A 26,453-nucleotide genomic window follows, 5' to 3' on the forward strand; every position below is an offset into this window, starting at 1 on the left:
GCGTGGAGGATAAAGATAACAGCACCAGTTTTGGCCGTGCTGAAAGTAAACGTAAAAAGTGAGTGGGCCGGTTAGGGCTATATTTAAATCGAAGCTAAATTTGTAACACAGACGCGTTTAACCATTCGGCGTGTTGTCTTTGCCTCTTTCTCACTCGGTGCCTGTTGTGAAAGCATCGAAAACAAGAACGAAGACGTTTGGAAAGTCTTATGTCTGGCCCTCGGCAAACGGCTTAAATCGAGAGCGATGGGAGGAGGTGCCTCATTTTGATCAGAACAGTTGGTACAGGAGAGAAGACGTGTTACTTGAGGGATAATTCAGAATTTACCGCCTTCGGGAAAGAAGGACTCATCGAAGGTTTGTGGATTTAAGCAAATATTAACCGATTAATCAATATGTATTCGTGGGCCTGTCAGTATTTACTGGTGTGTGTTGTACCGGAGGTGTGTAGTACTGTACATCATATGTGTATGTGTAGCGGTGTAGTTTACAATACTCATCCTCAGCTCCAGCAAGTAAAGATACTGAAATTGAGGTAAAGCTAAAATACAGCTGTAAAACAGTGTTAGAATCAGTTGGCTTTTGGATGTTCGATATCGTGAGCTTCCCCAGGATCTTATTGTTACTCTTTTTCTTCCCAGAACTTGAATGGTGAACCTGATTTTAAGGACTTTGTTAAAATACCCTTTAGAAATAGTTAAGAATTATGCTGAGCGGCTGAGAAGAAGCAGGACCGGAATCCGAAGATCTTCCGCTGGAGGTCCCTTCAGTCCCTTCGATGGACAACCTGGAGCAGTCTGCGCTCCTTCCTCTGCTTCAGGGTAACGGCCAGCCCGACCCGGTCGCGTCCCCCGCACCGGGAGCCAGATCCCCCGCGCTGTACACCTACCAGACGGACAACGCTACGGTCAGCCTCACTCTGCCCTTCTCCCTCGCCCTGCTCACTCTGCTCGGAGCCTTCAACCTCTACATGCTGTGGCTGCTCAGGCGCGGTGGCGCCGGTCACATCTCGCGGGCCACCACGCGCGTCCTGCTGTCCATGGGCGTGGCGGACCTGGCCGTGTGCGTGACAGGCGCTCCGGCGCTCTTCCTGTCCGACTTTGCGGTGCCCCTGCCCTTCTACACGTGCCTGGTGCTCAACTGCACGATTCTGGGCGGCGCTCTCGTCTCCTCCCTCCACCACGTGCTCCTGGCATACTACAGGTGGACCCTCCTGACGCAGCCATTCCGGTGAGCGCTCGCATGCGTGTGTGTGTGTGTTTGGGAGAGTGGTCCCAATGTGGTCCCCCTTACAATGTTAAGGTGCTAACAGTTTTTTACCCATTTATACAGCTGGGTAATTTTACCGGAGTAATTTAGGATAAGTACCTTGCTCAAGGGTCCTACAGCTAGAGGTGAGATTCTAACCTGCAACCTTTGGGTCCAAAGTCAGCAGCACTATGCTACCAGCTGTCCTTATAATAGAAACAACCCATATAATGTCCCTATAATATGAGCAATTTTATATGATATTTTATATTACATACGTTTATATTTAAAGTAAACGTAGATAAAGAACACCAGTGACTCCCTGGTGTAAGACATAGTCTTGTTATCGGCGCCTCTTTTCCACATTCATGTCAGCTAACAGAAGGTGTTTTGTAAACAGGCAGTTTTGCATTCTTTGATTTTCATTAATTGTATGAAATAATAATTAATGAACAAAAACCAAAGGTGGCGCAGTGGGTTTGGCCAGGTCCTGCTCTCTGGTGGGTCTGGGGTTCGAGTCCCGCTTGGGGTGCCTTGCAATGGACTGGCGTCCCGTCCTGGGTGTGTCCCCTCCCCCTCCAGCCTTATGCCCTGTGTTGCTGGGTTACGCTCCGGTTCACCATGACCCCACTTGGGATAAGTGGTTTCAGGCAGTGTGTGTGTGTGTGTGAATGAAAACCAGCTGGACTGGCCCTGTAGTCTACACATTTCATTTGAAGGATCTGCAGACATTAAACTAAACCGAGGAGTGAACTCCCTCCGTTACTGTTGCCATGTAAACAACTTCTCATGGTCCGTCGAACATGTGAAATAGTACATTTTACAGTGCAGCTGTTTCCAGCTCCAGCTGTCTGTTATGAATCGGCACACTTCACCGTGGATCCGACGGGTTTGCATAACTTACATTCCCCCAATTTTACTCCGTCTCCCCCATGGGAACAGGTGCAGACTGACGCGCACCTCCACCTTTCTCCACCTGTTCCTCTGCTGGTTGGCAGGTGTGGCTGTCAGCTCTTTGCCCTACATGGGTTTCAACAACTACACCAACCTGCAGAGCTACTCAGCTCCATCCTCCGGTAACTATGGCAACCTTGAGAGTTTCCTTTTGTCCCGGTATGCTGAACGCATCAACGGCGGTGCGAGAAACACGACCACGCCATCGCCTCATGGAGCGGCGATGACGGGCCTCGGTCTCCTGCGTCGCGCATCGCCGGACGGAACATCGTGGTTGGGCATGAGTGAGTGCGTTCCAGAAATCTTCCTTACCTTTGCTCAACTTGATACATCTTTCCCACCCCCTAATTCAACATTCACGGTTCCCGCAGCCACAACTCAATTTGAGGAAGCAGACTCAGCTCATAGCAGACTGGAAACTGCCTCGAACCCTTCCCCCAACACCAGCGATGTGCACGGCTCGTCGAAGGAGCAAGTCTCCCTCCAAAACCGGAATCGTTCCGACCACATGGGAATCGACCAAAATCACGATCCTATGAGTCATAGGCACCTGTTCCCTACAGTGCTCTCACCCCCCTCTTTTCTCCTGAACTGCTGTGGGTCTCCCAGCCAGTGCCTGGTCCCGTGCGTCTACCTGAATGTGCTGTCGCTCGGGTACCTCACCTATGTCGTCTTCCTGGGTAGTGTGGGGCTCCCCCTACTGGTCGTCGCCATCCTCTACTTCTCCATCTTCCGCTCGATCCGACACCACTGCTTGTCCCAGCAAAACACCTGCCCGGGCTTCACGCCCCCACCCGCCCCTTCTCCTTCCCCGTCGCCCACAAACTTGCTCTTCTACCACCGGCAGCGGCGGGTCGCCTGCCTCACCATCCTCCTCTTCTCAGTTTACTTCCTGTCCCGACTGCCCTTTAACATGCTGAATGCGGTCATGTATGCCTGCCCCTCCTGCTATGTGCCCCAGTGGGCCCCGCCCATCGCTCTGCTGTTCACCGTCTTCAGCGCTGGTTCCAATCCCTTCCTGTATGTGATGAAAAGTAGAGCGGGCCTGCTGGAGTTCACACGCTCCCGGTAGGGGGCGCTGCCACATGCACCGTGGTCCAGGTGTGTGAGGATGAGGTGCCACCAGGGGGCAACTGGCCAGCGCAGTGCCCTGTATGTCATCAGCAATCAGTCCTTATTATGGAGGGACACACTCTGTGCAATTGATGAATTATAATCTGTCTCTTTTTATGCCAAAGCAGCATCTGCAAATGGTTTGAATGGAGGGAATTTTGTGTTAATTTGTGTGTAGTTTGTTTTGGAAATTGTACCTTCGCTCAGCTGCAGAAATTTGATTTTGGAAAACACCGCTTTAGAGAAACCGATTTTTATCATTTACTGGTATAATTTTGCATGAAAATGCAGCAAGACAAACATTTCCATGCATAGTGTGGTTCATTGAGCCAACATGTCAGCAAATATGCCAGTGAAACTTTGCTTCCTTAGTTGTTTTTACCTGGTAAAAAGGAACAGATTCTAGTAGTTTTTTTTTTTTTTATAATGAGTGAATTTCAGATTCTTTACAAACTTGGTGTACTTCTTAAAAAGTTACTGCAGCATGAATTACATAAATGTTCAAGCAAGAAGTAAACACCACTGAACCACAAAGGCAGCAGCAAAGAAATTTCATTTCCACCTGTTTATTTATTTACTTGGTCAGCAATTACCCAGTGCATCATACCCAGACCTTTGGTTTCTCTAAACGGTGTACAGTGTTTACTCAACTGCATTGAGAATAATGTAAGTTTAAATGACATTGTACATTCCAACATTAATGAGCAGTTGTAAAGTGGCTTCAGTTATCACTTTGAATGTTCTCTGCATGTTCCCTGCTTGTTCACATTTTTAACAAAGTGTCAGGTTCAACAACTGGACTATACTCTAGTATTTGGTTCAATGGCACCAGCACTATTGATCAAGTCACTGTGTGCGACATTCACGTCGGCAAGCTTTTCTTAAACCGGTCATTACCCAAAAACAGATATACAATGAAATGCAGTTACCTCCCTGTGATATTAAACCATAAAATTAAACTAAAGTAATTGCTAAGGTAGCAGTTGGAATTGTTGTCTAGGGCACTGCATGTCATACAAGAAAGCCACTGCACTGGCACCTTCGCTTACACATTTTCAAAAATATCACCAGTTTCCAGTTTAGTTCTGTTTTATCCCCCCCGATCCATCTTCTAAAATTCCTGCCTGATGCAGCAAGAAAACAACCAGATTTTCCACATTCAGATCTTAGTTTGTAGCAAACAGCCCCCAAACAGATTACAGGATAACTCACCTTATTTTACATTTACACTGACATTCCAGTGCTTACAGCACCACTCACTAGTGATGATCAATAACAAAATGAAGAATGTTGCAATAGGGTATGGACATTTAAGTTCAGTGATTGTCAATTTTAAGTAATTTTGAAGTTAAAACATGTAATTTTTTTAAATTCATTATAGCTTTAGGAGGTCTTCACAGAAGCTGTGAACAAATGGAAGCATATCTATATTAAGCTTATTAAATTTTTACTTGCTGGTACGTGTCACTTTGAATTTACAGACAAATCTGGTTGCAAACAGATTTGATCTCACTTGTGTACATAAGGTGAGGAGCCAGTCCATCCTTCAATAGAACTTGAAACACGTTGATGTGACATTCGCCAGGCAGAGCAGGGGGGTCATTTAATGCAAATTCAGCCCTTTAGCAGAAATCATGTTTCCACAAAAGACTATGTAATTCTTATGGACTGCCAACTGTAGCATTTTACTAACCAAAAGTAGTATGTCATGAATCTACAGGCTCTTTTCCCACAAGTTTCATTGCATTTCTTCTCTTGCTAGATACACACACAGGTTACTTGAGTTTAAGGTGCCGTTCCCTTAACGTCCCAAGTTACAGGATTCAGGAGCGACGGCACAGTCTACTCTGCTCCGTGGACACGCTGGTGGACTTTCAGGTCCTTCTGAGAGAAGTAGCCCTTCCCGCACTCTGTACACGGGAACGGTCTCTTGCCCAGGTGCACCTGCTGCTGATGGGTCCTGAGGTTGCCCCGCTTTGTGAACCGCTTCCCGCACTCGGGACATGGGAATGGCCTCTTGCCCTGGTGCACCTGTCGCTGGTGGGCCCTCAGGTTGCCCTTTTGAGCGAATCTCATGCCGCACTGGGGGCAGCAATACGGTCTCTCTCCTGTGTGCACTCGCATGTGCATGTTGAGATGGGAGGGGCTAATGAAGCCCTTCAGACACAGGCTGCAGGAGTACGGCCTCTCTCCCGCAGCGCTGTGCACAGATTGCCTCTGGGGTTGGATCGGGGTGGTCGCCTTCCCTTGTTTTACCGTATACTGCGCTTGGAGGCTCTCCGCAGCCCTGTTTACCCCTGAAATCTCACGGACCGATAGCAGACAGGGCTGATATGGCCCAAAGGCGGCAGTCCCACTGTCAGGAGGATGCTTGGAAAGCTCTGCCCGAGTGCATCTTTGCTGGACACTGGTCAGGCGGCACGTTTGAATGCCGCACTGCAGCGCTTCCCCCGCATCCCCGTGCTCTCGTAGGGATGCAGGGGGGGTCTCGGGACATCCCTGTCCAGGTTGTCTCCTGTCGCTCCTCAGGCCATTGAAGCCCTGCAGGCTGCAGTCTTGGACGCAGGTCCTTCTCAGAGCACTGGGCCCCCTTGTGGGGGATAAGCGTGGTGATACAGTTGGGTTTGGCGTAGGCTCCATCTTCACCTGCAACCCCTGCCGACTCCCCTCTTTGGGAACTTAAGCAACACAAAAGGGAATGAGGGCTCAACATTTAAAATGCCACAAACATTACAAAACAGTTTTCAGAAATATTCAATATGGTGAAAGGTTGCTCTGGATTTTTTTTTTTTTCTTTAAATATATATGGGTGGGGGGTAGAGTGTTCCAATACTGTTATGTTTTTAACAAGATCATTTTGGATTAAAAAGCATAAATACCTAAATGGATATAGTTTTAAGTGTTCACAAAATAAACTAAAATACATTTATTAATTTAAACGGTTCTTTTCCTCAAAAGCCGCATGCAAACTGGAGTAAACAAAATGCACTTGACAGACACCAGTGTTACATACCAGAATACTTAAGGGTACACCTTATAAGTTTTCCTCCCCCCCACATATTCTAGAAAATCAGTCACACATTTTGTGAGGTGAAAGTAATACAGTAGGGTAATTATCTGCACAAGTTTTACAAGAAAATAAAACAGCAGGTAACAGAACTGGCACAATTAATTCAAGCCCTGGAGTTGGAGGGTGACTTTCAGCTTGCTGGAATCTTGCAGAAAGGAAACACCTGAACAGCACTTGCCTTCAGAAACGTGTCCCGCTCTGACCCCTGGACCGGACTTCTCCGCACACCTGATCTCGACCACCGGATCCGAACCTTGCTCCACCACCTGGGAAGAAAGACAGATGTTACCTGACTGCTAACTGTAGTTATCAATTAGTCATTCTTTTTGGTTCAAAAATCCATCACAGCTTAGGGTTCTATCCGTGCGACACGAGCACAACAAGGTTTGACAGCTGTACCTGAATAAACAGCGACAATGTGCAAGATCTGTTCTTGTTCACTAAGGGATCACCTCCACACCACTCACCTCCTCTTTGATTATGACAGAGACTACTTCGGCATCTGTCTCTCGAAATTTGGCAGACTCCGCCCTTTGCCCCTCATCTTTCGCCCTCTTAGGTTGTTTGGGGCCGTTCTGCAGGTTCCCGTCCCCCAGCGGGAGCTTATCCCCTGCGAGAGGGGGTCTCTTGCCTGCAAGCCCTGGTCACACAAATAGAACAGAACAAACAGCCACTTCTAACCTGACATTAAGTGTATTATTAATATTATTTTAAAACATTACTGATATTGCCAATGGCCCAAAATTGGGAATTCACATTAAGAAGTATTTAAACTGTAATATAAGGTGCTTTGGAAAGCAGGGACAGCTAGGAATTTAAACATTTAGCTGATGCTTTTCTCCACAGCAACTTACAAATATTTACCCATTTATACAGCTGGGAAATTTTACGGGAGCAATTTTAGGGTAAGTACTTCGTTCAGGCATATTACAGCTGGAGGTGGGAACCAAACCTTTAACCACTGGGTCCAAAGTCAGCCGCTGTAACCGCTACACTTCCAGCAGTGCTGAGCTTATAATATCAGACCCATTTACATATCAGGGTACTTTTGAATGTAAAATTCAGGGTAGGTACTTTGGTCAAGCATACCATAGCAGTAATAGGGAGTGGGACCCAAACTGACAACCTTCCAGCTGCAAGTTCATGGACTAACAACACCACCACCACCAGATGTCTGACAAACTTCACATTTCCCAAAATAGCAACAACTCGTGGCATTTCCGAAAATAGCATAAGTGGGCTTTAAACTGGGACAGCAACTGTGTCACTCACCCCCGGGTCGAGGCGCCGCCAGTTCTCCACCTGCACCGGAAGCAGGAGCGCACCCAACAGGACCCAGAACCCGACCCGCTCTCTTCATCGTTCCGGCCTCCCCCAGAATTCTCACGTGCTTCTCCGAGGCCTCCAGCCGACGCTTGAGGGCATCGATCTCATTCCTGCTCCGCGCCAGCTCCAGCTGAGAGTCGCACAGGGTGCTCTCAAATATCCTGGTGATCTCAAAGACGGCGGCCCGGAGCAGGGTCTCCATCACTGTGCTCAGGCGGCTGCTGAAGGTCTTCCTCACCGACTCGGACATCCTCGCAGCGGTCAGCAAGGCAGCTATCAGGGCAGGAAACCAGGTCTTTTCACAAGGTCTCCTAGATCTCTGTAGAAGAGCATAACAGCTGACAGCAGGTGGTACAACGTACATGGATGGAGTCATAGCCACAAAGGTTGTTGGTTCGAGTCCCACTCCTATTCTAGTACCCTTGATAGGTACTTACCCTAATAAACTGCTGCAGCAAAATACCTCACTGTAGAAAAGCTCAAAGCCGCTTTGGGGTGAAAGCCTCACTTTAGCAATTTATTTACTTCTATTTAAAAAGCAACAACTGTGTGATAGCTGATGCACAGCCAACCACGTCATGATGAGTAACTAACACAGTAACAGCTCACACTTTTCTCACTCACACAGCTTCATCTTTAGAAAAACATTCTCACTGCACGCCCAGGCACCGCCACGGTGCGCTTTCGCCCTCTCCAGGGAGAACGGACCTGCATGTTATCGCACAGAAACCACTACAGTGTGGCGCCGACAACTACGCAAAATCCAAAACACTAGAAGAAACCCTAAGATTCCGCCTGGGTCACACCATATATAGAGCGTCCGCTTCTTCTTCACTTGAAACGTAGGTTTTTGCGCGGAGGGGCGCAGAGGTGAGCAGCGCCCCCTGCTGGAGTGGAGTGTGGCGGGCTGACGTCATTACACGGAGCGTCCCGGGGGAGCGCGCGCTGTCAGACAGCAAGGTGGAGCGAACAGGCGCGTCTGTCTCCCACAAGAAATCATTTAAAATGTCATTAATTTGTGAATATGACACATAATTAAAAGGGGAAGCACAGGCACGGCGGATATTGTTTTATCGACTTAAACGTATTTGGGGTGAACAAACAGAAACTAAATGTTGAGCCACGATGTAAAAAATAGTGTAAATTATTGTGCTGTGTGTTTTAATGCTGAAAACTTTGTTTTAAACATTTAGTACAAATCCCAACTCGAAAATCCACACATTTTCCATTTCTGCTAATGCACACATTGTCTATTTTACCATGTTAAAGTCTGACCGGTCAATTTTATCAACGGTGTAACGCTTACTTGCAATTTTTAGTTTTTTTTTTCTGTAAAAAACAGTATGGTGTGTTTGACAAGACAGTTTACCTCAGATTTCATAAAGTTCCTTTCGAATATAGTTTTCATGAAATGCGTATATAGCTTTACAGAGGAATAACAGTAAAACTTATATTGTACTGTAAACTTATGCATGTATTACAGTATATATAATAGTAAATATACCCATCTCTTTGAACAATGTTTACTAGGTTCAGCATATTAAAGAGACGTACAACATAATGTGAAAAATAACAGAAGCGGGTATAACCATTTTTTATTTGAGGATGTTAAACATTAGCAGGTGATCATTTAAAAGAAAAAACATCAACATTGCAGAGAAGAAGATTCTGAAACAGCTACACAGTTTTACCTAATGTGAGTTTTCTGGTGTCGTTTCAGGTCCCCGTTTGTGGAAAACTTTTTGCCGCATTCGTTACAACTGTATGGTCTCTCTCCAGAATGAACCAGCTGGTGTTTTTTCAAATGACTAAGGTGGCTGAAGGTCTTCCCGCACTGTAAGCAGCTGAACGGTTTCTCCCCCGTGTGATATTGCTCGTGTGATTTCAAGTTGCATAGGTAAGTAAAACTCTTCCCACACTGTGTGCAGGTGAAGGGTCTTTCACCTGTGTGACTTTTCAAGTGCACCTTAAGGTGACACATAAAAACAAAGCCCTTCCCACACTGCGTGCAAGTGTATGACTTCTTCCCGGTGTGGTATCGCTGGTGGTCTTTAAGATTCCTCAGCAGAATGAAGCTCTTCCCACAGTGCAGACAGCTGAACGGTTTTTCTCCACTGGAAACAACCTTGTAGTTGCCTGCGTTTGCTGATGTCTCAAATCCTTTATTGCGAGGAACAAAATGAGTCATCTTTGTGGAACTGGAGTTAGTCTGGTCTGTCCTTTCGCTCTCACTTGGATGGGAGTGTTCCCCAAATCTGTGCTCCTGCCCCCTCAGCTGCGGTGCGGGGATTTTCGCCTTTGCAGAGTTGAGTCTCTGAAGCCCCACTGCATCGACTACAAAAGGAAAGGGAACCGGCAATTCATTCGGACAGTTTTCTCCAGGCTCGCTGTGTTGTTCACGAGCTGACGCTGATCTGGCCTCTTCACTCCACGCAGACTGTACTTCAACCTCCTCTTTAATGGACACAGCACCTGCCAAGGGGTGCTCTGGTTTCCCATTGACAGATTCCACAGGGGGTTGACAGTGGTCAGCATGCTGATCATCTGAGTACCGTTCTGCAGGACCGGAGATACTGGGTGCACCACACACAGCTTTTTGTATAGTTGGCTGTCGGTCCACAATCTTGTGTATCACGTGATTAAAACCTGTTTTGGCCATCCTTCTACTTCCAACCTCAGCCTCGGTTTGACTGAGCTTCAGTATATAATTCTCAAGTTGCGATTCGGATTTCTTGCTTTCCCCCTCACTTGGACGCCTCTTCGTCTCAGAAATAACACGTGTAGATGAGGGATCTGTGTTCTGGCCAAGGCTGAGGCTGGGCTGAGCTTTACTGACCTGCTCGCTGAGGTCAACATAGAGCTGACTGTTATTGCCACTTGTAGCTCCTGAAAAAGAGAAGGAAAATAACTACATGCAAATGATAACCAACTACTGTAAAACAGATATATCCAACTATCAGAGTCTCCACAATTAACTCCATGGTATGGAGTTCAAGGTGATAAGAATTTTACTGGTATTTCAGTTTCTGTGGTTCTCACCAGTTGGATGGGCCCTTGATGGTTCCTTATTGAGATCCTCCTCTTTACATATTAACTCAAGTACATCTCCTTCCAGATCCATGGGCTGTGCACAAGACAATACTAGCATTTCCTCAAACGTCTCCATAACCAATAAACATAATATTCTCAGATATTTTAAATAAGCAGGCTTTCTCGAAGACTTAACCACAATCACCATTTTATTGGCCATCTGGAGAGGCATGGTGGCCCTGCAAGCAGCTGTTTCCGGACGAACCTCAGAAGGCGTTCTGTCCAACTCTTCCCAAAGGCATGGGCCCTGGTTCACAATTGCCCCTTTGACCTCCAGCCATTCCTCAACATCTACTGTGAAAGAATCCAGGCATTAGCTTCAATATGTAGCATTTCAGAATGAACAAAATAATACAAATGATCAACAGGTGAGATCATATTTCATGAATGCAGAGCTTTCTCACTCTTCTGCACCTTACTCACCAGACTGCGTTTCCGCAGCTCTGTGGATCCTCTCCTTACCGAACACCTCAGCCCTTCCATACCCCACACCCCGTTCCCTCATGGCCCCATCTCGCTCTCTCCACCTCCTTTCGAAGCACTGCAGACTCTCTCTCAGAGCCTTTATCTCCTGTCTGCTCCTCACGACTTCATCCAGGAAGCTGTCCTCCACCAGTCTGGTGATATCATAAATGGCCCCTTTCAGGACAGCTTCCATGATTCCGGAGAGCAGAGTCTGGAAACGGAGGATGTCTTCGGACATTTCCACTGTCTTAAGTTATATCTCAGAGCAAAGTGCCGATGTCCACAGATTTTTGGACAAAGCTTCAGCGAAGGTCCTTTCAAAGGTCCCCTAAAACCAAGTGATACCCTGGTAGAAAGCAGAGAAGATTAATTTCTAGGATGTGATGGGGTCACTTAACCAATGGGTTATTATCATGCGGACGTCCCTCAGCTTACACACACTGTCAGCAGGACGTATGTCCAGCTTCAACCGATAATCACGCGACTGTCTTCCATTCCTAGGACGCAACACACAAACTGTTTATCATATTGAGATTACAACAATTCATCAGTTAAACTCCAATCTGAACTTAATTACTCAAAATTCACAATATAAAAAAAAGTGTCCTGCAGTGCAATTAATAATACTTAACAAAATAATCAACAATAATAATAATAATCAACAATCATATTAAACTAGTCCATCTGATGACACACTAGACTAGTTAGTTGATTACGTCACATAAACAATATATAATACTCCACGTTTAATTAAACTGGGATGATCATGACATGAGACAACAATGCGGTAAGAAACGTTACGACCGAAGAACGGTCTCAGTATAATATGGACAAAAATGAGGAGTGAAGGCATCGAATTTAAGAAACATTCGATTCGGATCACGTTCATTCGCAGCAAAGTCATAAAGTTCTTAGACAAAATTGCAGCTCGGTTTCCAAAACGCGTCTCCTTTTTGTTTTGTCTTTAAACGCCTAAAATTAAGGACGTGAGAGTGACAGTTAATCCATCAGGTCGCCTGTAGGAATATTTATAATATTTGGAATATCTGTTCGCTGATTATTGTTTCAAATTCCTATAATTGGTGCACCGTGTCGTGTGTATGTACATAAAAACAGCGCATATTTCTGCACACATGACTCCAAGAGTTCGTGATACGGCGGTCCGGAAAGACCAAAACAAACGGAAACGAAACGCGTTTTATTATTAATAGGCTGGCACAAATCTCATGGTCATTTGCCATAAATAATTGAAATAAAAATTGACTGAATTAATTCAACTTTGGAAATTATCGTTCAGAAGATACTAGTAAGTGAACATTCTGGTTGAACTGGTTAAATAAAGTTAAAGCTCTCTAAAAACTGTCGGTACCATGTCAAAATTCAGTTGCATTATTTTCACTCCACTGATCCTGCTCGAGGGGAACGGTGGACAAGTGGCACAGTGGGCTTGGCCAGGTCCCGCTCTCTGGTGGGTCTGGGGTTTGAGTCCTGCCTGGGATGCCTTGTAACAGACTGGCATCCCGTCCAGGGCGTGTCCCACTCTGTGCGATTGGGCTAGGCCCTGGCTCACCGCAAAAGTGATTGTAGCCGTTGAGTGTGTATTCATCCCCACAATTTATCATTAACCTAGAGTCAACTAGAGCTACTTCAAGATTCAATTGTTTATTGTCATGTGTACATTAAACAGTTTGTTACACCGTACAATGAGATTCTTATTCTGTGAATCCTCTCAGCAGCCTATGACATAAATTATAAGGAAAGAAACACAAGAAAAACACAAGAACAACAGAAGGTGTAAATCACAAAATTACAAAAAGTACTATTAGTGCAAGGTCACAAATTACAAAAATGATTAAAATTACTATTAGTGCAAAAATCCAAGAAATGAGGTTATATATATGTATATAAAGTGTACAGTCGCAATGTAAAGATGGGAGTCGTACATGTGCAAAGTCCTGCAGAGGTAGATTGGGTCTATTCGCAGTTGGGGTCGGGGGGTGTATTTGCGTACGCAAGGTATGCGGAGGTAGACTGTGGTTTCTGATGATATTGGCCTTGTGGATGTGTATGTGTGTGTTGGAGGAATAGGGGGTAGTTGACACCTCTCAGGCTCAGAGGGTGAACTGTGTCTGCTGTGATGGGTAGAGAGGGAGTGGATGGGTGTTGTTCACAAGCCTGATGGCCTGTGGGTAAAAACGGTTTTTCAACCTTGAGGTTCTGGCTTTAACACTCCTATAGCATCTGCCTGATGGTAAGGGTGTGAAAAGGCTGTGCTGGGAATGACTGCTGTCCTTGATGATGTCAGTGGCTCTCCTAATGGTTCTTGCCTGGTATAGGCTCTCCAGCGATGGTAAGGGCGTTCCAGCGATGGTTCAAGCAGCTTCACCACTCGCTGTAGCGCCTTACGATCCTGTACTGTGCAGCTTCCAAACCACACTGTGATAGAGCTGGTGAGGATGCTCTCGATTGCACACCCATAGAAGCTTCTGAGGATTCGGCTTGGCATGCCAAATTTTCTCAGCCTTCTCAAGAAATGCAGATGCTGATGTGATTTCTTGACCAGATGTGTTGTGTTGTGAGACCAGGTGAGATCTTCAGTAACATGAACACCCAGGAATCTGAAGTTGCTCACCCTCTCCACCGCTGTCTCACCAATATGCATTGATAAGTGTTGCTTCCTTGTTCTCCGTGGATCTATTATCAACTCCTTTGTTTTGTTGACATTGAGCGAGAGATTGTTGTCGTGGCACCACTTTCAGTTATCCTTGCATGTTTATACTGCTGAAATATCAGTGAGGGTTTTCCACGAATTCAAGAATGATCACCTGTGGTTAGGGGAGAAAATGAACAAAATAAAACTGATTCAGTGCTGAAATTATTCATGCTAAAAATATAGATATGAAGTGACTATAATACAATACATTATATGTAATAGAAATGTATAAATACATTTATATAAATATATAGATATACTTATGTCTAAAGGGGGTGCGGTGGCGCAGTGGGTTGGACCGCAGTCCTACTCTCCGGTGGGTCTGGGGTTCGAGTCCCGCTTGGGGTGCCTTGTGACGGACTGGCGTCCCGTCCTGGGTGCGTCCCCTTCCCCCTCCGGCCTTACGCCCTGTGTTGCCGGGTAGGCTCCGGTTCCCCGTGACCCCGTAAGGGACAAGTAGTTCTGAAAATGTGTGTGTGTGTGTTTATACTGCCAGGTATTTTATTTGAACAAAGCGCATTCCGTGTCCTTGCATGCTTGGAAATACCTTCAGCTTGTCCTGTGCAAACAGCTGCCCTATTAGTTTTGGACCAATTCTTTTGTTGTACTATTTGATTCATAAAGTGCATTTTATAGGTAAGAGCAATAGTAAGTAAAAGTAAAAAAAAAAAAATCTGTCATATTAAGAATGAATTTCAATTAAAAAAAACACAGATCATAGATGCATTTCTGACAAAATCATTTTTTATTGTTTATTTTCTAACTGTGTTAAAAGGTTTTCCAGGTGCTTGACTCAGTTTTTATTCTAGAGCTGCTATATCAAACCACATCAGAACATATGAGGGTTGTAAGTTTGCTGGTACGAAATAAGGTAAGCTGCAGTAAATATACAGTGGTAAATGGATGATTACTTACGAGGAGATGCTGCTACCAGTGGCACAAAGTTGAGGAAGAGGGAATGAGGACCCAGTAAATATTACTGCTAACCTCCAGATTTGAAAATGATGAAAATATATACAAAGTGATTACTCTTTTCAGGCAACTTGTATAAAATAATCAAAAAAATCCACACATCATAATATACGAAGCCTTTAACTGTTAAACCAGACGCACAGTTTTTGTATACAAAATTAGAATTTATTTTTAAAAAATTCCTATTCGCATATCATTTTCCCTTTATCCTGTTATCCCCTTCCTACTATCAGATTTGTCTACGCATGCAGTTATTGTTCCCTTCACATCATCTCACAGATGGTTGGAATAAGAATTATTCCTAAATCAGTTATATATGTGATATTTATGTGCTGTGAAAAATCAGTAAAAAGAGGCAACGAGAACATAGATTCATTAACTATGGTGTAAGTTTAGGTAGGAATGCCATAAGAATTACTACAGTAAATACAGTCACTGAGCCAGGTGTCTACCCACACCCTTATGGACTCTCATGTGTGACTTTAGTTGCCTTAATTGACTGAACTGACTTCCACAGAGGGTACATCGGTATGGTTTCTCCCCAGTGTGAACCCGTTTGTGTGTGTTTAGATCTCCGGAGAATCGAAAACACTTGTTGCACTGCGTGCAACAGTAGGGTCTCTCTCCCGTGTGCACACGCTGGTGGACCTTCAGGTGGTCCGCTCGCCTGAAGCGCTTCCCGCACTGGCCACAACAGAATGTTGCATCCCCCCAGTGAATCTTCTGGTGCCTCTCCAAATTCCTGGCAACTGTGAACCGCCTTCCACACTGCGTACAGCTGAAGGGTTTCTCCCCTGTGTGCTTCAGTAGGTGTATTTTAAGGCGGCTTATGTAGAAGAAATTCTTGCCACAATATATGCAAATATTCTGACTGTCCCCAGTGCCTGTGTCTGGAAACAGTGTAAAGTGTTTTGATGCAGTGAAGTTCATTTGATCAAATATATTCTCACTTGGAATATCTGTGTTTGCTTGCATTGTGGTTTTCCATCCCGCAGCCTGGATGTGTTTGCCTGCAGATCTGCGTAACGGAAGTTTGTTCTGAAGTGATAGATTCTCTGTCTCCTTTGAGTTGTGTATGTGAGACAAGCTGATCACGTTGTTTATCTGCATCCTCTCACTCTCCTCAGCCGTGTGGTGCGGCTTGTCTTGTGCATGAATCAGTTCAGGACTCGGCCTTGAATTACTTTCCGGAGCACGGACAAAATCAAGCACGTCGCTCTCGGCATCGCTGACGTCATCCGTGAGCACAGTGACCTTCTCGTACATTATACGCTCGGAGTTCAGGTCGTGCGGATCTGCTGAGCTGCATTCGGGTCCAGGCTGCAGTCTGCAGATCTTCTCTGCGCTGTGCTGCACCATGACTGACTCAACCTGCTCCTCTACACCTTCTCTAGTTATGGACTGTTTTTCCTCAGTGTCAATACTGTCTGCGCAAATATCCATTCCTATAAGGCAACGTAAAGCTGAATAAATTACTACAATTATTATTATCGCTATCATTCATTACAAGTCAAAAGTTTGAGTACGCTCACTGGAAACTACTTTTTGTCCACAGTGCATTTGGTTAACTAGTTTGATCAGAACATGAGCTGGCATGCCTTCCTAGCTCTTCTACAGCAGTTCCCAGAGATATAAGACATTTGTGGGCTGTTTTGCTTTCACTCTTGTCACATAAAAGTACTGCCCAGATTTATCACGTGTACTCAACTTTAGACTTGTACTGCATATACTGTTTAAGTATTTTTTTCAAGGCAATAATATGTCTAGTATAATATACTCACTGAAGTCTGCAGGTCTAAAGAGCAAAGAATAGCAGCTTTGCCTCTAAGAAACACACACAAAAAAAGGATTCTCACCTCCTGAATGAACCTTGGGCTCCCAGTGAACAACACTGCTGTCTTTAGCAGTCAGGAGGTCTTCTTTATGTATTAAATTTCTCTTGTTCCATTTTAAGTCTGTGGGCTGTAATGACATAATCACTACTATTATTATTACTTAAATTATTACTTTCATTTGTGTTTTCAAGTACAAATTTATAAACATAACTTGTTAATTTTATCAGCATATACAAAGCAAACAAGTCTCTGATATTCACCCTTTCTCTGGCCATTTCCAAAGACGTGGAGGAACTCGGTGTGGCTCTTCCATCTGAAAGAGTAGGCGGACCTGCAGCCAACGTTTCCCACAGGCAGCTGCTCTGCTTCTTCACCGGTCCTTTCTCCTCTTTAACAGCAGGTCCCTCTTCAGTACCTGGCAGAAACAGAAGCCTTGCTGTAATAGTCTTGATGAAGGAACTTTCTCTGCTTTGTCTGTGTATAAATTCCCGTCTGTGTCAAATGCTACAAGATGCTTGGGGTAAAAGAAATTAGTCATAATTCAAACACATCATACGCCATGGATCCTACTGGTTTATCTGTGATATCAGTGTCCAAAATCTCACCAGACTGAGTCCTTGAGATCCTACTTTCCATTACCAGAGTGGAGTCTGCAGCACAGCCACATTCCACACACTTAGCCCCTCCACCTCGCCCTCGCTCTCGCTCTCGTTCCGTCCATCTCCTCTCTGACCACTGCAGCCTCTGCTTCAAGAACTCGACTTCTTGTCTGCTCCGCAGCATCTCTCCCTGGAAACTGCCCTCCACCAGGGAGGTGATCTCACGCACAGCTGCTTTGAGGACAGTCTCCATGATTCCCGAGAGCTGGGACTGGAACGTGACGATTGCTTCTGACATCCTGCAGTCCAGGCCCAGCAGGTGAGATACGCAACATTAAAAGAGGACAAGCGCAATGACCCTGTGAACTTATTCACTGTGTATCAACATTTAATAATGTACCGCAGACAACTGTTTCATAGGGTAATTAATAAGCACAAAAAATTTAATATGACAAATGCTATGGAATGAACACTAAAAAATTAAATGGGCCTATACATCAGATAAGAATTAAGAGACCAATTTAAGCATTTTGTTTAACAGTAAAAATATAAACAAATGTCTAAATTTTGTGAACATTTAAAGCAGATAAGTTTTAGACACACTGGTTCTCATTTAAAAAAATGTCATGTAGTTATTTTATTGTCTACCTCGTACAATGACAGCGAACGGTTTTTAGATGTTTCCACAGCTCAGTCAAAACTGATAAATTTGTATCTTTCTTCATAAAAATTGTTATATATGTATAACATGAATAAATCACGTTACTTTTTTAAATATCTCGCAAAATCAGAACAAAATGCCTATGTATGTGAGAATGAGATCGCAATTTAAAATCTGAGCTAAATTTGTCAGTAATCATCAATTAATATCATCCTTTTTTGTTAGATGCTGAGATTTATTCATTTCATACCTGAAAAAATTAAATAAGCAGAATTTATTTGTGACGATTTTTTTCGCATGAACAACAGGAGAAACAGATAGACCGCTCCACGATGAAAGATTATTCAGTATTTTACTAAGACTGATTAAATTGTTAGATTAACTAAACACACAGATTATGAGGGAAAAAAAAACAATAATGATAACCTCGGTGAAATCAGTCCGTTCAATCTTTGAACCCCGGCGTAATACGAACCATTACTGTATAATAACATGAAATCTACGGAAACCGTGTAAGGTCAATAAGAATGAGAAAGAAACCGCGTTTGTAATAATGCTACACGGTATGACCCGAACTGCAACGCAGGCAGCTTTTAGGTCAAAAAGCTTAATAATGGAGCGTGTCTAAAATTTATTTTTTTGTCTTTAGTAAGCAAGTTACACCTTTATCGGAGGTGACATACAAAGTTAGATAAATTTATAATTTACCCAATGAAACAGGGTATTTTTACTGTACCAACTGAGGCCTTAAGTACATTTTACAAAACGATGGATACTAGGATACTGTCAGTTTACTGCTTTTATGACTTTCCTGTTTCGAAGTACTAGATACGTCATGGTGTGTGGTAAGAATACTTCAGCTTCTTATAGAAACACTAACAATCTGTAACTGTCATTTCCTTTTTATTCTATCGACATTGCTGCTCCTCTATGTGACCTAATGTCTTTTGTTTTTCAGATTCAAGCTGCTTCCATTCCATTTCCGTGTACTTTGAGAAAGCTGTTTAAGCATTTCGAGTAGATGGTTTGAGTTTCTACATTCACAGTTTTCAGAAGGTACAATGAAGATGTTACCTAATTTGTTAAAATTTCATATATTACAACTATACTGTGACAGCTGGGAGCATATGGGTTAGGACTGCTGCCTTTGGATCTAAAGGGTGCATGTTTGATCCCTACTTATGGCTGTTGTACACTTCAGTAAGGTACTTACCCTGAATTGCTCTGGTAAAATTACCCAGCTGTACAAACAGGTAAATAATTGTAACCTTAATGCTGTAATTTGCTTTTGAGAAAAATGTCAGCCAAATGAGTAAATGTAAAAAAATACTGAAGGAATTTTAAGAGCAATAATTAGAAAAATGTATACTTTTAAAACATTTTGTGCATGCTCCATACATTCTTCTACAATATAGTTGTACTTTAGCAGCTGCTGATGTTACAAAAGTCTCTTTCACATTAGATTCCAGGGTTTCAGTTTGCAGGTTTATTTATTTAACATGGAATGACTCATACAGACTTCCAACAAGTTCACTGTTTCTGTGCAACCTAATCAGCATGGTCAAAGTTTAAAAAAAGAAAAGAAAAAAAAAAAATAAATGGGTCACAAGCCATCTTTTGTGGGGAGATCTAAGCAGAAGGGAAGAAGAGTGCATTTATTACTGCTTGGGCACAAAAGAGGACATCCAGTTTTCCGTGAAAAGCTGCGCAGAGATACACTTCAGCCGAAGGTGGTGCTGTTCCAACCCACATTCTCTGCAGGCATGTCGCAAAAATTTATGTAGATCCTGAAATTCAGTGGAGAAAAAAAGGGTACACTGTCAGTCAAAACATTAAAATCCAACAAGAGAAAACAAATATCTATAAAAACAGAGTAAAACTGACAGGTTTTTCCCGAGCAAACATCGCAACATAAATCTGTATATGGAACGAGATGCAGATCAGATGCAATATGAATATGTGTGATTAAGCACTGGAATGTGGGTGTACCTGTCTGCAGGGATCCCCAGGTGCTTGTTCAGCAGGCCACAGAGCAGCTTGGAGTACTGCTTGTTCTGTGCCCCGCTGATCTTTCCAATGCTCTGCAGGGAACACAGAGCGCAGGGATCCGGCGTCCCTCCGAAGAACACCTTCTGGTCAGCGCTAATGCGCACTGCAATATACTGCAAACAAAAAAATTTACTAGAATAGCACCTCAATAATATCCCACACACCAGATACTATTTAACAAAAATATAAACATCACAGCATACACTCATTTAATAGATATGACAACCTTTTACAGAAATAAAGCCGGTCTTCTCGTTAAAAAAATGCCCCAAGTATTAAAAAATAAGTTTTGCAACTTGCACAAAACACATGAAATTCTGCAGTTTTTCCAGTGAAAACACGGTTATTACACAGATTAATATACACAGATCCAAAGTATATCAGTATCCAAAGTTGGAAAAGTCCACTTCAGGGAATGAACCGATTTTGGCTTTATGAGTTAGACACATGATGATAATCATGATGATTTCTCACTGCACAAGTTCATTTTCTTACTCTGAGGGCACAACTATAGCATGATTCAATAAAATAAAAAAATTCAATTTTGATTAATCAACTGCTTAGCAAAGCGACCGCCGCTGTCTGACCCACTTCCACAGCACCGTTTTGCTAGAACAACCCAGGGAAAGTAGAGCCGGTGGTAGAAGGAGTGGGTGGGTGGGACTCGAACCCGCAACCACGAGGGCAGGTGGCCTGTGTGAGCACGAGGCGAGCCAACAATATGACGCGGATTCGAACGCATCCACCTCGTGTTCGGGGTGCTTTTGTTTCTTAAAACGTCTACATCCCATGTCTTAGCTAGTGGCGCGGTGGCATAGCGCTGCAGTGCTGGTGCCTCGCAACTAACACTCACTGTCAGGTTCGAATCCGTCACATCAGATTGGAGATGTTGTTACCCCCCACGGCCCGCTAGCTGAAAAATAATAATAATAATAGTGCTGGTAGCCCGTAGGCTCGTAGCACAACCCATTCCATCCTTGCAGCCTCGATGCGCCCCCGCACACGCCGCGATGGCGCTCGCACTCGCAGCGCACCGACCTGCGCAGGTTTGCCCATGGCTTTGGCCAGATCCTGGGTGGCCTCGGAGAGCAGCGCGTCAGGAACGGCGTCCTTCGCCACGTTCGTCTCCACCACAAACATCGGCATCGCGCCTCGGGTCCCGGATCTCCGCCACAGAAAGAACGAGTGCTGAAAATACGAAGGAGGGGCGCGCTTGTCGACCGCTTCGTGCACGCTGCGATGGAGCGAATGGCTCGCGCAGGCACGTGAACCGGCGGACTCGCCTGGCTTCCGGTTGCGATTTCCCACAATGCACTGCTCACCTGAAAAGACGGTACACATTACCGTGTTTAATTTAAAGTAGAGGAAAATGTGCGCGGCGCGAGTGCGGAACATCACTATAACACAGGACGAAACTCTTTACAACAGTAAAAAAAAAAAAAAAAAAAACCCACTTTGTTTAAGCACTAAAATACCAAGCAAATAAGTTAAGAAGTATAATATATTTTGGTTGTAAAAACGAACACAACGCATTAATTTAAATGTTATCATTGACTAGTATGAGTCATTCTAATTGGAGGCATGCGCTCCGGAATATGATGAAAGTTACAAAAACTCTAATTAAAATTATGTGTGCTACTTTTCTGGTTGAAACCTCCGATTTTCATAATAATCTCTGCTAATCAAAGACTGGAAAAGGTGTGTATCTTAATATTTTAAAAAACTGCAGGAGGGTTTCAGGATTTGTCTATCCTGTGTTTTATCATGCATCCACTTGAACGATGAACCTCGGTGAAGCAAGTGGAAGGTAACAAACTAGGTTTACATGAGACTCAAGTTGAGTCACATGTCTGCAGCTGTCTCTTTCTCTTATTAATGTCGACCACAAATTGTAATGTCGTCATAAGTTGTACTTTTCTGAGATGTACGTCGCTTTAAAGAAAAGCGTCTGCTAACGAATAAATGTAAATGTAAGGTGGGTAGACAGTTTGTCTGCAGTCCCGTGAACTTAAATCCTTTCTCGATTAAACTAAATCCAACAGCACCGCTGACTGAAAACTTGAGGTGAAGTACAGTTCGTATGGAAACCCACACAAACGCATGAACCCCACATATGTGCTGTAGTATATTCAATTATAACATGTAAAATACGTAAGTGACGTGTTACGAAGTAGGAGGCTTTCATTGTGTGTTCATGCAAGATGGCGGAATAAAGAAGCTACGTTAACTCAGCCAGGTGTCGAATGGCTCATAAAACCACAAACATTACAACATGATCATATACTGTGTGTGTAGGATTCAAACCCACATCGAAACACACAGCCCAGGAAGGAGCTGCGGGGCACCAGCAGCAGTACCTACCGCTCCCCTGTACCACCCAGGCTAGAAAGCTCCTGCTTTTTCTGAGAATACATGAAAAAAACGCAGAGCAGACGTTGCGCAATCGCCCAGGCGCAGTCCAAGGTTCTTGCTCGGAGTGCCAAGCGCCCTGTTGCCCGGCGCTGAGACACTTGTGTTACACAATTGCTAAAACAGTAAAAATCAACATACTAAATCAGATGGTGTCCGTGGCATATGATATGGGATTTCAGAATTACACTCGTCATTAAAACAGATGAAATCAGGTTTTGAAGCCCATACTGTATATACCCCCATCCTTTCAAAGTGCTCTGCAGTCAATGTTCAGCAACCCTGAGTGTGGAGCCACAATCTGTGCCTTGGTTTTAATGTGTCAGCTGTGTTGCACTGGAGTTGCTTGTTTCCAATTAAAACGTTTTTATAGAAACTCAACACAAAACACTAAATCATAGCTGTACTTTCATTTAATAAAGTCAAGTTTTCATGCACACATTTAATTTTGTTTGGATACATAAGACCATTATGTCAGGTAACCAAAACATGAACAATATACGATATATATGCTAGTCAGACATTACATACAATGTATGAACATGAAAGCTGTTCTTAAATGACCAAAAACATCTTAATTCCATCGTTCAGCAGCCTCCTTGACAGTTACCTGCTTGAAGCTGAGTGAAACATCTGTGCGACTTCAGATTCTGTGACTGAGAGTATCTCTTTCCACACAACTCACAAATGTATGGTTTCTCGCCAGTATGGACACGCATGTGTTTGCTCAAATCGCCGGAACACCTAAAACACTTCCCACACTGCATGCAACAGTGAGGTTTCTCTTGCGTGTGAATACGCTGGTGTATTTTCAGACTCCATGACTGGCTGAATTTACTCCCGCAGAGCATGCAAGCATATGGTTTCTCTCCAGTGTGAATGCGCTTGTGTCTCCTCAGATCTGTGGGAGAAATGAAGCCCTTCTTGCAGTGAGTGCAAAGGTAAGGTCTCTCTCCTGTGTGACTTCTTTGGTGAATCTTCAGATTGTAAGCACGGTTGAAGGTCTTCCCACACTGACCACACCGATGCAACACTTCTCCCTTGTGAACTTTCTGGTGTCTCTCCAGGGTACCTGTGCTGTTACATTTTTTACCATAGTAGCATGAGTAAGTGGAATCGTGTTTGCCATCCCACTGCTTACAGGCCATTGGGAGCTGGGAGGAACTGTGGAGTCTCTCTGCGCTATGACTTTGTAGGTGGATGTTTAAATTAACAAGGTTACTGTAGGTGTGCCTGCAGTAAGGACAAGAGTAGCAATTTTTCATGAAGCTACTGGAAAGGCAGTCCTCTGTGCATTTTTGTGACGATACCCAGAACTCACAATCATGAGATTTGTGTTTTGGCTGCCTGTCTTTGTTCTCTAGCTGTGTTGCAGACGGTCTCACATCATGTCTGTCTGGACTTTTAAGATGTTCCTTCTCTTTGATGAAAACCCTCACATCCATGTCACTATGAGACAATCCTGAACATGGCCCACACTGATTAGGGTCTGCAATTTTGTTCATGTCCATTGAAACAGCTTTAACAGACTTGTCAGAGGTATGAATGTTGGAATTAAAGGGGCCATATTCAGCTTTAACATGACTTGACTGTCTTTTTTTTCGAATTTGGTTTATTCTGACTAATGAGTCACCCAAGTCAAGTTTGTTCAGCTTTGCATCTGGAGTTATGTGCACATCCTTGGGCTCAGCTTTCAGAGCTTTGCCACGAAGGTCTTCAGCATCTCTTTCTCTCAACTCCTTTTCAAAGTTCTGTGGCTCTGACTCAGTAAGACTGTTACTGTGACAAAGAATATTTGAGGCTTCAGCCACTGGGGGGAAAAGACGATAACACAAATTAAATGGTCACTTCAATATATGTATAACATTTGCAATATTATTTCTGACAAGTTCATGATGAAGAATTATAGTCAGTAGTAAATAGGAGCCAATATGAAAAATGTTTTTTTTTTTAGCTGAAACAAATGCGCTTGCTGTGAGTAAATTGACAATGCTGAATTTTTTTTTTTTTAAAATACACTGAAGACAATATCATTTAAGGCCACCAATATTTCAAAGCAAAAAAATGAAAACATTTTTAGCACATTTTCACTACTTACCATCCAGACTACTACATCTGGTGTCTAGGGGCTCTTTCAGAGTCTCTTCTTTGTGTAATAAGTCAGACCTGTCCCATTCAAGATCTGTGTTCTGCTACAAAGAAAATCAGCATCAGCTCAGGCAAACTTACGCTTCATAGAAAGTAACTGAACTAGTAGTATAAACAATAAACAATGCAACAATATAATTCTTTTTCATTGTATTGGGTTAAACCCAGCATTTTTTTGGACATAAGCTCTACTCCATACAGTACTGCACCAAGTAAGAGGGCAAAGATCATTCCTTCTTCCAGACGAGCATTACAATAATTAGCATTAGATATACTGCAGCTCACACCTCTGGGTTTATAATGGGGCTGAGTGGGGCAGCACTTTCTGCATCCGGTGTTGTCCAAGAACCTTCACACCAGTCTCTGTCCAGAGCACTGTTCTCTTTATCACCGCGGTCCTCCTCCTCCTCTGCAACCGACAAGGAAGAGCCCAAGGTGAACAGTTCAACAAGCGCTGCTCCGAGTGTTATTTGTGTGACTGGCTTCTGTTGCCATATATAGTAAGGATGACGGATGCAGAAATAAGTCCTTACATAATTACTTTACAGAAGTTTGCTAAGAAAACAAAAGGGTGTGGTGCAGCAGAGGCGTGTGCGAGCACCGTTGTTAAATAGCACATTGATGTGGGGAATTATTTTTCCATTCCTCGTGAACGAACTGGAACTGTCGACTAACCGTTTCGAGTCCCCGTGGGAACTCGCTCCTGTTCCCCGGGGGAAACACCCACTCGGCCGCATTCTGCACACCTTGGCCCGGCGTCCCGTTCCCTCCATCGGCGCTCGGACCACTGCAGCCTTCGCCTCAGGGTCTCTACCTCCTTCCTGCTGCGGACCACCTCTCCCTTGAAGCTGTCCTCCACCAGGGAGGTGATCTCGTGCACGGCCGCTCTGAGGACAGTCTCCATGATCCCCGAGAGCTGGGACTGGAACGTGAGAATGGCCTCGGCAGACATAGCGCCGCGTGTTTAGGAGGAGCTCCACGACTCTTCGCGGAGACCTCGGTCGTCAGTCGTCGGCGAGGATCTGCAGCCTCCTGACGGCAGTGTCAACGCGCCACATCCGATCAGGAGGAAAGTCCTGCGACCTCACTCAAAGGGACACAGAAACAACTTGGCCCTGGGAACACACCCAAAAAAGCTACACTTGCATTCCAAATTTCAACATCAGTCTGGACAAGTCTCTGTCAGCCAAAGCACAACACAAATATTGACTTTCCCATCATCATTTTCATCATGTCATGTCATGGGCGCCAAGAGGATAGTTTCTCGGGCAAATACACACAGTGCAGCGGTAGCGTACTTCTCACACAATCACTAAACAGTAAAACAGCGCATATTGTTATGTCTTTAAGTGGTAACGCGGAACACATTCCAGCGAAGAATCGACATTTTAATAAAAACATTAATAATCATAATGTCGGCGTCTCAACTAGCCCGTCCTGAGAGCTGCCGGCTGCGAACTCACACAGACATTTATTTTCTTAGACAAAATATTGCCCTAAATCAAGACAAGTAGATACTGAGTCACATATGACAGAATATCTCCGTCGAAGATTTTAAACGTCTCAATTCACGTTTATACATTTTCTTAATAAAATAAAACAAGAAAGGAATGACTATCTGCGCCAAAATTACGGAGCGCAGAAGTGGACAAGAGGAACGGGTCATTTTCTGATTCGCTTTTACAATACGGTACTTTTTAATGTAGGACGGAAACAGTTCAAGAACCATGAACCCCCTTTCTTCAAATTATTCGAATGCAGGAATTACATTAATAGAAAATACAAGCATTTTGAGACCTAA

At 44.0% G+C, this 26,453-nt stretch overlaps 5 protein-coding genes across 12 annotated transcripts; all 5 read right to left on the reverse strand.

Annotated features, from left to right (window-relative positions):
• Positions 1–3,880: 3,880 nt before the first annotated feature.
• On the reverse strand, positions 3,881–8,327 carry LOC114910532 (GDNF-inducible zinc finger protein 1-like). Its single transcript, XM_029251984.1, has 5 exons — positions 8,149–8,327; positions 7,658–8,030; positions 6,853–7,025; positions 6,564–6,651; positions 3,881–5,993 (listed from the first exon to the last, which is right to left on the reverse strand). The coding sequence occupies exons 2-5, from the start codon at positions 7,959–7,961 to the stop codon at positions 5,158–5,160; spliced, it is 1,401 nt and encodes a 466-aa protein (XP_029107817.1). The 5' UTR covers positions 7,962–8,030; positions 8,149–8,327; the 3' UTR covers positions 3,881–5,157.
• A 967-nt stretch (positions 8,328–9,294) lies between these two features.
• Positions 9,295–11,780, reverse strand: LOC114910531 (zinc finger protein 79-like). Of its 5 annotated transcripts, none has more exons than XM_029251979.1 (5): positions 11,706–11,780; positions 11,225–11,612; positions 10,947–11,095; positions 10,751–10,835; positions 9,295–10,597 (listed from the first exon to the last, which is right to left on the reverse strand). In XM_029251979.1, exons 2-5 carry the CDS (start codon positions 11,502–11,504, stop codon positions 9,399–9,401), a joined length of 1,713 nt encoding a protein of 570 aa, XP_029107812.1. In that variant the 5' UTR covers positions 11,505–11,612; positions 11,706–11,780; the 3' UTR covers positions 9,295–9,398. The 5 variants fall into 5 exon arrangements, with proteins under 5 accessions (XP_029107812.1, XP_029107811.1, XP_029107813.1 ...); XM_029251978.1 differs by having other exon boundaries at positions 11,702–11,780; XM_029251980.1 differs by having other exon boundaries at positions 10,947–11,092; positions 11,225–11,780.
• Positions 11,781–14,765: 2,985 nt separating this feature from the next.
• Positions 14,766–18,543, reverse strand: LOC108930884 (zinc finger protein 420-like). Of its 2 annotated transcripts, none has more exons than XM_029251983.1 (5): positions 18,297–18,543; positions 17,392–17,684; positions 17,047–17,201; positions 16,808–16,913; positions 14,766–16,396 (listed from the first exon to the last, which is right to left on the reverse strand). In XM_029251983.1, exons 2-5 carry the CDS (start codon positions 17,681–17,683, stop codon positions 15,384–15,386), a joined length of 1,566 nt encoding a protein of 521 aa, XP_029107816.1. In that variant the 5' UTR covers position 17,684; positions 18,297–18,543; the 3' UTR covers positions 14,766–15,383. The 2 variants fall into 2 exon arrangements, with proteins under 2 accessions (XP_029107816.1, XP_029107815.1); XM_029251982.1 differs by having other exon boundaries at positions 18,473–18,537.
• A 966-nt stretch (positions 18,544–19,509) lies between these two features.
• On the reverse strand, positions 19,510–21,417 carry mif (macrophage migration inhibitory factor). Its single transcript, XM_018746395.1, has 3 exons — positions 21,134–21,417; positions 20,036–20,208; positions 19,510–19,833 (listed from the first exon to the last, which is right to left on the reverse strand). Exons 1-3 carry the CDS (start codon positions 21,239–21,241, stop codon positions 19,767–19,769), a joined length of 348 nt encoding a protein of 115 aa, XP_018601911.1. The 5' UTR covers positions 21,242–21,417; the 3' UTR covers positions 19,510–19,766.
• A 1,493-nt stretch (positions 21,418–22,910) lies between these two features.
• On the reverse strand, positions 22,911–26,336 carry LOC114910530 (zinc finger protein 2-like). Of its 3 annotated transcripts, none has more exons than XM_029251975.1 (4): positions 25,328–26,336; positions 24,940–25,058; positions 24,603–24,696; positions 22,911–24,314 (listed from the first exon to the last, which is right to left on the reverse strand). In XM_029251975.1, the coding sequence occupies exons 1-4, from the start codon at positions 25,602–25,604 to the stop codon at positions 23,092–23,094; spliced, it is 1,713 nt and encodes a 570-aa protein (XP_029107808.1). In that variant the 5' UTR covers positions 25,605–26,336; the 3' UTR covers positions 22,911–23,091. The 3 variants fall into 3 exon arrangements, with proteins under 3 accessions (XP_029107808.1, XP_029107806.1, XP_029107807.1); XM_029251973.1 differs by having other exon boundaries at positions 24,940–25,061; XM_029251974.1 differs by having other exon boundaries at positions 24,603–24,693; positions 24,940–25,061; positions 25,328–26,335.
• Between the last annotated feature and the right edge of the window lie 117 nt (positions 26,337–26,453).

This window comes from Scleropages formosus, chromosome 5 (assembly GCF_900964775.1).
Source record: "Scleropages formosus chromosome 5, fSclFor1.1, whole genome shotgun sequence".
NCBI lineage: Eukaryota > Metazoa > Chordata > Actinopteri > Osteoglossiformes > Osteoglossidae > Scleropages > Scleropages formosus.

Bases quoted from the DNA above. Each gene is read 5' to 3' on its own strand.
- LOC114910530 (XM_029251973.1), bottom strand. From the start codon at position 25,604: ATGTCTGCCGAGGCCATTCTCACGTTCCAGTCCCAGCTCTCGGGGATC. The intron at 25,062-25,327 runs GTTAGTCGACAG...TGTCGGTTGCAG, and splicing joins TCCCACGGGGACTCGAAACG to AGGAGGAGGAGGACCGCGGT. The intron at 24,697-24,939 runs GTGTGAGCTGCA...TTTTCTTTGTAG, and splicing joins GCCCCATTATAAACCCAGAG to CAGAACACAGATCTTGAATG.
- LOC108930884 (XM_029251983.1), bottom strand. From the start codon at position 17,683: ATGTCAGAAGCAATCGTCACGTTCCAGTCCCAGCTCTCGGGAATCATG. The intron at 17,202-17,391 runs GTGAGATTTTGG...TGTTTCTGCCAG, and splicing joins GATCTCAAGGACTCAGTCTG to GTACTGAAGAGGGACCTGCT. The intron at 16,914-17,046 runs GTGAATATCAGA...ATGTCATTACAG, and splicing joins TGGAAATGGCCAGAGAAAGG to CCCACAGACTTAAAATGGAA.
- LOC114910532 (XM_029251984.1), bottom strand. From the start codon at position 7,961: ATGTCCGAGTCGGTGAGGAAGACCTTCAGCAGCCGCCTGAGCACAGTG. The intron at 6,652-6,852 runs GTGAGTGGTGTG...CTTTCTTCCCAG, and splicing joins CTGTCATAATCAAAGAGGAG to GTGGTGGAGCAAGGTTCGGA. The intron at 5,994-6,563 runs GCAAGTGCTGTT...GTGTTGCTTAAG, and splicing joins AGCGGGACACGTTTCTGAAG to TTCCCAAAGAGGGGAGTCGG.
- LOC114910531 (XM_029251979.1), bottom strand. From the start codon at position 11,504: ATGTCCGAAGACATCCTCCGTTTCCAGACTCTGCTCTCCGGAATCATG. The intron at 11,096-11,224 runs GTGAGTAAGGTG...ATTCTTTCACAG, and splicing joins AGCTGCGGAAACGCAGTCTG to TAGATGTTGAGGAATGGCTG. The intron at 10,836-10,946 runs GTGATTGTGGTT...TCTTGTGCACAG, and splicing joins TCCAGATGGCCAATAAAATG to CCCATGGATCTGGAAGGAGA.
- mif (XM_018746395.1), bottom strand. From the start codon at position 21,241: ATGCCGATGTTTGTGGTGGAGACGAACGTGGCGAAGGACGCCGTTCCT. The intron at 20,209-21,133 runs GTCGGTGCGCTG...TTTTGTTTGCAG, and splicing joins CCATGGGCAAACCTGCGCAG to TATATTGCAGTGCGCATTAG. The intron at 19,834-20,035 runs GTACACCCACAT...ACTGAATTTCAG, and splicing joins CTGGGGATCCCTGCAGACAG to GATCTACATAAATTTTTGCG.